Source organism: Apaloderma vittatum, unplaced genomic scaffold, assembly GCF_000703405.1.
Source record: "Apaloderma vittatum isolate BGI_N311 unplaced genomic scaffold, ASM70340v1 scaffold9912, whole genome shotgun sequence".
In the NCBI taxonomy this organism is placed as follows: Eukaryota; Metazoa; Chordata; class Aves; order Trogoniformes; family Trogonidae; genus Apaloderma; species Apaloderma vittatum.
Window position 1 is genome coordinate 59,222 of NW_009705308.1, and position 8,925 is coordinate 68,146.

Consider the following 8,925-nt stretch of genomic DNA (forward strand, 5'->3'; position numbering starts at 1 on the left):
AGAGCTGGAGAACTCAGCAAATCCACCTGTGAGAGGAACAGTACGTATTTAATTCACACACAGTGTTGTAGGCATGTACCGGTTCTTGAAAAGCAGCATTTTTTGGAGGAGAAGAGGAAGTGATATGGGGCAGCAGGAAACCCTTAACAGAAAGTGCCCCTTCCAGAGGTACCATGACTGTGAGGAACCATCCATCAGCAGCTCAGAAGTTTTTGATGCTTCTTCCCATTCCTAATGATATGTGGAAACGAGACTTAAAAAAGCAAAAAAAAAGTCCAAAAAAATCCCACCACCAACAGCCACAACACCCACCACACCAAAAGCACACACGCGTTTTCCTCTCCGCCCTTGCAAGCTGTTTTCCAAACACCTCCTCCTCTATTAGGTCTCTAATTAGACTTCACTAAGAAAAAGTCATGTTTACTCTATTTGGCAGAAGCATCAATAAGTGGTTATTAATGGTTGCTTTTAAAATCCCACATTATTATTATTTTTTAAGCTGTTCCATAATTAATATATTTCATCCAGCACACTGGGAGAGGTTTCATCTTTCAAAACCACGGCTTCTTAATCTTAGGTGGGGGAGGCGCGGCAGAGGGAGGGCTACAGGGGAAGACCTGATCCAGCCATGGACTCCCCTAGCAAATCACCACAAGCCCCTACCTCCCTTCAGTGCCAGCTGGCTCTTCATCTGCACCAGCTATTAGGTACTACCCATATCATGGCTCCATGACCATTTCACAGAATCACAGATTGGTTTGAGTTGGAAGGGACCTTAAAGATCACCTGGTCCCAACCCCCCTGATGGGCAGGGACACCTCCCACTAGACCAGGTTGCTCAAAGCCCCATCCAGCCTGGCCTTGGCCACTGCCAGGGATGGGGCTTCCACAGCTTCTCTGGGCAACCTGTTCCAGTGCCTCACCACCATCAAAGTGAAGAATTTCCTAATGTCTAATCTAAATCTACCCGGCTCCAGTTTGAAGCCATTGCCCCTCATCCTTTCACTACACACCCTTGTAAAACAGTCCCTCCCCAGCCTTCCTGTAGGCCCCCATCAGGTACTGGAAGGCCGCTATAAGGTCTCCCTCGTGCTGCCTTTTCTCCAGGCTGAACAGCCCCAACTCTCTCAACCTGTCCTCGTACGAGAGGTTTTCCCATCTTGGCATTAAACTACTCAGGAAAACTAGAGTGCAATGACCAATAACACATTTAAATCCACCTAAAATATGTTCCTTGGCTGTTTCACCATCAGCATTACACAACTGCTATGGAATATGAAGGCAATAAAAAGCGAAGCCGAGATCACTCTACACACAAATACATACAACGCAGCTCAAGTTCTGTTTCTTCTTCTTGCTTGATTAGTCCCCCAGCTTCCCTCCCATCACAAAGACTGAGTTATAAATCTGTGCTACCAACTGCGGTCCAATCGGCCTCACCCACAGTTAGATAACAAAACCAAAGAAACCTCCAAGCAATGAACTTAGACTTCAACTAAACATGTTCTCACAAAAACTAGCTAGTTTTTTCCAAGCCTAGCTAAACCCCAAGCTCAGCTCATTCTCATACTTCATCTTTGCAACTAGTCTGAAGAACCAGAAGCAGCTGCTTAAATCAGTATGTTTCACCATTTAAGTCAACCAAGTCACAAACCACAGTGAAAGTCCCCAGCTATTTCCTCACACTAAAGCATAGAGACAAGCAGAATTTTACCTGAAGGAGGAGTAATTATAACCTGTTCAGAACGAGACACCTTTTTATCATCACGAAAGTGAAGTATTAATGTACTAGACGTGCCAAACTCTATGTTCACTATTAGTACAGTTTGAAGATATGAATTAAAATTATTCAGGAAAAAGATAACGTACTGTTTTGCCAATGCTTGGATTATCATTGTTTGAATTATGCCTATTCTTTGGATTAAAAACTCTCATGTTTAGCAAATATCAGAAAAACCCACAAGGTAATAGTCGTGTCTAACAGCCCATTTTATCTAATAAACTAAAAAGCCAACAAACAGTTTTCAGAACAAAAGTTTTATAAACAGCAATTCCTGTTCAGTCTCCTGACTTACTTGCCTGCCCCCTCCCTGCCCCCTCTCAATTAATTAAATAAATAAATTACTCATCTATTTTGTTAAATAAGTGATTTGAGACAACCACGACGATGCTCATCATGAGGATATGAGGGGGAGGTTGGATGGTATGAGTTGGGGGAATAATGGGAAATAAAATATCAGCCTGTGATTTCATTTGCTTATTCTTTACTTCTTGAGAAGGTTGTTGGCTGCTTTCTGGATCCTGTCTCTAACACAGCTGGAGATAGAGAATGGACTTACAAAGAAGCAGCACAAGCAAAGAAAAGCACATCTGTGCTTTCTTTGCAGGAGACTACATAGGCAAACTTGAGCAACAGCAGAAGAAGAATTTTCCCAGCTACCTACAGACTGGTCTCACTTCTGTATGAACATTGCAACAAGAAATTAAGCAAGAAGCTAATAAGCAAAAAAAATTATGAGATGCTAGGAGATGGAAACCCACACTCTGTCATTGTAAGTATAATGAGCAATTTTTTATTTTTATGCTGCAGCTCTGTCAAGACAAATTTGAAGTGATTCAAGACTAGATGCTTCAATACTTCCTCTGGGACATTCATCCTTTCAAAGTCGTGATTCTTCTTTCTACTTGTACTTTCCTAGTAACATGTTGCCTCCAAATCTTTACAAGGTGGGACACAGTAACTGTGTGACTACACCATAAAATTCTCAGATCAGCTAAGTCTGACATTATATTAACTGTCTCGACACATGCTTCCAAGTGAGCCCTCCTCTCCTTTGAATATATTTTAACCTTAGTTATCAGTAGAGAGCTGACTTGAAGAAGCATGAAATGAGTGGCTTGTTTCAAATACTCATCTCTTTTCCCTGCCGTCTATAATCCTTTCAACAAGTTAGCAGCTTTTCAAGAAATCTGGCTTTTATTTATGGCACTCACAATGAGAAAGCCACGTTCTAAATCAGCGTATGTTGAAAAATTGCTTTAGAAAAACACACAAACAAACCTCTACCAACAAAACACACTTGTATATGCATCCTGCTAAACTACTGATATCTTTTAGTGCAACAAAACTAAGTATCAGGGGTCTGGAACAACAGCATCCACACACAATCACTGAGCTGTCGTGTCATTATAAGACAAGTTCTACTCTAAGAAAGTGCTTCTGCTGTACATGAAGCAAAACCAAAAAAAAAAATTTAAAATATTTGGAAAATTAATTTAGTCTACAGGTGGGGGATACAGAATAGAAAATTGAGCCTTAAAAGAAAGATGGGACAGGTTTAGTTTCAAATTCCGTAATCTGAGGATGACCTTTGCATCAAGGCAGATTTAGGCTTTAAATCTTCTTACCTATCTCAGCTGGAATAGGGCTATTGACAGCACTGTGCAGTTTGTTTTAATAAGAAGAAACACACTTTTCTTCTGGAGCTACTTTGTAAATAACACCCTTTCTCCTCCCATCACTACTCTGGCCTCTGCAAATAGTAAGTCAATCACAAAAGCACGTTGAAACTTTGGGGGGAAAAACTAGTCTCTGCAGGTCATTAACAGAGCTACTGGGTTAATAAAGTTTCAGTGAAGTTTCTGATAAATGTAACTGGGCCCTGGAAATAGGTGACTGACAAATAACTGCAAAGCACTCTCTCCTAAGTAGCTGTGAACCATACAGGTTTTCAGTATCTTGATGGTGAAGCTGAGCTGACACAACTCTCTTGACATTCAACAGGAGGAAGACGCTTCTGGTCTTTTTGAATATTATGGACAGCGGAAGGAGGAAACTGAGTGACTTTTATGTATTATACATATAACTAAGAATCTCCCCCACTCCCCACCCTCCCTGGAGGCTTTTGATGTTTTTCACTCTACTTGTTCTGATACTCTTCCATCACCACTCATGCAATGGTTCCATCATATCTGAAAACTCTGATGGTTGGGCAGGATAAGCACCACAGTGGATTTCCTCCTTCAGTTTTAAACAGGAGGTTGCTTCTGTCATGACTGCACATAAATAAGCTGTCATATCCTTTGGCTGGTAGCAAGTAGCTAACAGTGCTCTTATGTCTGTCTTACTTGAGTAATAGGCCCTATACATGTTTGAAAGAAAAAAAAAATCTTTGGGGACGATGCTCCATTATGGGAGCAAATGAAAGCAATAGGAGACAGAAGTGGTTTCAGACTTTATCATGCAGTATGTCTTCCAACACGTAGGCAAAATACATCAAAGTAGCAGTGGTGGATTGTGATGTTTGGCTCTTCCCTTATGTTTCTGAGGCAAAAACCAGCTAATTAAACTCTGCCCAAATTTTATATGATCTATCAGAAGACTGCAAAGTCCTGTACCTGTCCCAAGGTAACTCAGCTCGTCTTTAGGTAGCTTGTGAAGATGAACAGACTAGGGAAAAGATTGCCGTTTTAACCGAGTGGCAAGCATCCCCTGGCTGCAGCGCATCTGATGAGCAGCGGTGCTGTACCACATTCCCGTGCTGACTCGTTCATTTGCTTCTTGTGGTTGCGACTCACACAAGAGTTGCTACAAACACATGCTAAGGCGCCAAAAGCTGTCAGTGGTTCTGCAGCCGAAGCCCTTGTGTGTGTGGCAGAGAACCCAACACCTTCTAGGTCTTGCCAGTAAAGCCCACGTCTCTTGCTTACAAGCCTCCACATCCATTAGCAGAAATTTGGCAAGATCCAGTAAACTACTCAATTACCCTGTTGCTATGGTTCTGCAAAGCAGTGGCTACAGACTTCCCTTTGATCAGACGTTACCGCTTCCTGACTACGACTGTGATTGTAAAGGTACGATCATTAAAGGTATCCTGGTACCAAAAGTTTCGGCTCCCTTCTCAGCCAACTCCGGAAACAAAATACGGCCAAACCCAGAAGGGATGAAAAAGTTTCAGCAAAATTCCACAGTAAACATTATTCTTTCTCATAGATTCCCTGCATAACAATCTTCGTATAAATAAAACTCCCAACTAACTTTGCCAGCAGCAGGAAGAGGGGAGGGGGAGAAGCTGAGATCAGGTGGCAACAAACGATAGCCAGCGAAATGTTATTGATTTGGCGAGAGCTACCTTGCATTGAGGGAACAGAATCCATCCAGATCCTAATGACCACTTAGCTTAACTACCATCAGAGACAAATCCTAAGTTAATACAGGGGGATAACTGCTCAGAAGCACAAACATTTCTGTCAGCTCATTGCCTGTGTATGTTCTATGGAAACAGACAAGGAGCACTCCGCAGCGCTGCCGCAGGGACAGTAGCTCTGTAAAACACCACGGAAGTCTGCAAGTGAGAGGCCAGTTATGCCCTAAGACTTAATACAGAATTGTGAAGTGCAGATAACTGTACCCAATGCTCAGTAAAACCACTCTGGTTAAATGACACCACAACAGGACATAAAACTGGCAGGGGCAGGGGTGTGTGAAATGGTAGATGTTTCCTATGCTCATTCCCTGTTACATTGGTTTCTCTTCCTCCTCCCCGTTTTTGTATTTGCTTCACATGGGTCAAACCACACAGAGACGTAACCGATCAAAATTACACAAGACAATTTCACAGGAAGCATACTCATTCTAAATTAAAAACTAAAAGCATTTTTCTTTGCTTACAGAAGGTCAAGTACTTGTGAGACTGATTTGGCACAGAGAAGAGTAAAAAACGTTAAGCAGAAACACCAGTCCACTAAGAACTCAGTTTTAAAAATGCAAGCATTGTTCTTCATTCATATTCACAAACATCCCTTCCTCACACGGACATAGATTACTCAGATTTGGCTTTAGGATACCATGGCCAGTCCAGTGAATTTGCCGTTACTGAGCAGATCGATACCTGCATGTGCCCTGCACACTTACCCCACACACCAGCCCAGTATGCCCTTTGCTCTCCTGCCCTTCACCTGCCCCCTAAACATCTTCCTTTTTTTTAGGGTTCTGGGAAGGGAGGAAAATGCCATTGTCTCCTTCTACCAGCTTTCAAAGTTCACCTTGAGCAGCTCACTGATGCTTAACATGACTTAGTACAATAACTGAGCTGTTGGCTGGTGGCAGTTGCCAACCAGGATTGTTTTGGTGACATCTCCCCCATCCACGCGTTTCTAAGTCTTTCCTTTGCGTGCATGTTGAGTACAGCTCAGATGTTCCATCACATGTTCATCCCACATCTCAACCTGCATGTATTTCTAACATCGATCACAAGGCAATCCTAATATCTATTTAAAGTTGCTCTTAAAATTGCGGTTGAAAGGGCTAATTCTGGAATTCCTTTCCATGCTCACGTGCTTGCCGAGATCTGCAACAGAAGTTTTACCCTTAATCATCTGGAGATAGTTGCTCTTGCTAATCAGGCAAGCGCATACTGACGAAGTGCAGAAAGGAACAGAGACCTGACTGCACTTCAGAGATAAGGTGGACCAAGGTTGGGTGTGAAATTGAAGTGAGACAGCTGACGTGCCCCCAGCCCTGCAGTGAAGACAGGGCACCTTCTTGTTAGGTGTGACTTGCTTATTCTATATAACTGTGCAAGTATGGACACAGCTCCTACAAAGATGAGCGCTCCATGCACATACAAATTTTAGCAGTGAAAAACAACCAACAAGCTCACCCTGCATTTGTTCTGGAAGGATTTCTCACTACTTGTTTGCAAAGGCAGTCATGAAATGTAAGCTGGAATGGAAGAAAGATGAGAAGACAGCTGTTCACATCACTCCACGTGTTTCTTAGAAGCTCCTGAGCTAAAACTCAAAGGTGAACCCCAGCAATCACTTTTCACACCCAGAGCCTGGCAGCAAAGCTGAGGCAGAAGGGAGAAGAGATTGAGGTAGAGAAGAGGTTGGTAACGGAGATGAAGGTCTCGGCCAACTTCTACAACCAATGGAGACCAATTCTGAAAACCAGAAGAGCCGCTTTCTACTGTCACACTAGACAAACATGTTTTTCAACCAAGTAATTTGAGGGGCTGTGGGACCAAAGACCCCCAGCTGCCACCGGTGCCCTTCTCACAGCAGATCCTTGGCAGCTACAGCAGCCTCAGCTCCCAGGGGACTTTCTTGTGTTGCTGTGGCCCACGCGACACTGCGGTGTGGTCACACCAGCAAAACCACAACCAGTTCAGCTCAACCCAAAACTACTTTCCAGGGTGAGATGCTAATTTGAAGCTCTGCGCTGTAGCGGTGCTCATTTCCACAGGGCTTACAAGAACTTCCATTATTTTTTTCATTTAATTACTTCTTTTGTCGAACGTTACTGAAGCTGACCAACAAGCTTAAACAGAAAGCAGAGACAGAGAGCACGGCAACTCCTGTGAGCTTGGCTTCCCTAAAACTTCAGGCTAAGAAGAGGTTAAGAAGCATTTTATACGACATCCCCACAGATCCAGCTGGCCCTGCAGCTCTTCGTGCTTCACACGGGATGCACAGAAAGATCCCACTTCATGCTCCTGATGGAGAAATAAGAGACAGTGAATGTGCCTGGATTTCACAGGTCATCGAGTCTGCTGGAAAAGCCCAAGGATAATGCACACTGGTAAGAGAGCAAACTCTGGCATTTCTCCTCAGTATCATTCAAATCAGATGCTTCTCCTTTTTTTCCCCCTCTTTGGATTCTGACTGTTCAGAAAAGGCCAAAGGGAGAAATTAGCTTTCTTCAATGAATTCTTGAAAACAGACTAGAAGCAACTTCCTTCCTTTTCCCACAAGACCTAATTGTCTGCCAGTTCATCAGTTGTTAACTCGGCGTCAAACGCAATTATTTTAAAGCAGGGAGTGGAAAAGGCCTAAGACCCAAGTGATGAGTCAAAAAACAAAGACTACATGCATGTACTAGGAAAGGATTGCAAGAAGGAGGCTTTGAAGCTTGTGGATTTGGCAGAATAATCCACCATCTTCCTTAAATCCAGAATTTGCTTCTTCACTAAGGGCACTGATTATTCATAAATTATGTATGGCCATGTACTAGTAAATATTATTTTGGTACTCCTTTTTAAAGGAAAAGAAGAATAAAAAAGCAGCAAACTTTGCAACCACCCCTAAAACATAATATTTAAACCCCATAATTTCAAGTAACCTTCACCAAAGGTGTGCAGTGGAGTATATTCATGTTTTCAGCTTTTTTTTTTCGTTTCCTCTCCTAATAGCAACGTAGAATTTGTTACTGTAAATACTGGCTAGTGCTAGGCACCTAATGCAACATTACTGAAAACTATGCTAAAAATAAATAAATAAATAAAATTTAAAGAGCACCACAACAAAGACAACATTTACTTTGCCTCAAATCAGATCGGAGGCTCTTGATGCTGTGACTTAACAGCACTTCCACAGTTGCATTCCCACCGAACGTTAAAATGATTATCTAAAAAAGCTGCAGTATAGATTTATTTCTTTTTTCCCCTTGCCACAAGGAAGGAAAATCGTAAACTTTCTGACTCACGAGTTTTACGAATCTTACAGCATTTCCACTCTGTTTAAAACGAGCTGCAGACCTCCACAGGCCATTACGACAACTCACGCATTCCAGCCCTGGCTCCGTGGGGACGCTTGCCATTTTCCATTACATAAGCTGGAGGCTGGAGAGCCCGTCGGGAGCGCTGCCACCCGCTTCCCGTCCCCCCCTCTCATCGGCCACGGAGAGCCCTTCCACCGGATCCGCGGTTTTGGGGAAGCCGGGGCCAGGGGGGGTGTTTTCATTACGGTGGCACGGCATTCCGTTACACCAGGTGTGTTTACAAGCACTGTAGTGAGGGAAGTTCCATGCCCTGGAGGGTTTCTGCCTTTGGTAAGATGAGGTTAATGGGCAGGTTAAGCAAACAAAGTTTGAGGGAGTTAGGGGAGAATGGAGCCAATGCCCCCCCCCCGCCCCCCAAGTGGCAT

The 8,925-nt window shown here is 43.2% G+C and overlaps 1 protein-coding gene across 1 annotated transcript in view; it reads right to left on the reverse strand.

Annotated features, from left to right (window-relative positions):
• Window positions 1–8,925, reverse strand: part of DUSP16 (dual specificity phosphatase 16) — a 27,454-nt gene that overhangs the window by 11,626 nt on the left and 6,903 nt on the right. Inside the window, exon 3 of the mRNA XM_009865345.1 lies at window positions 1–26. This exon is cut by the window's left edge and continues 129 nt beyond it. Within this exon, the coding sequence (XP_009863647.1) occupies window positions 1–26 (26 nt within the window). The remainder of the gene's footprint in view (window positions 27–8,925) is intronic.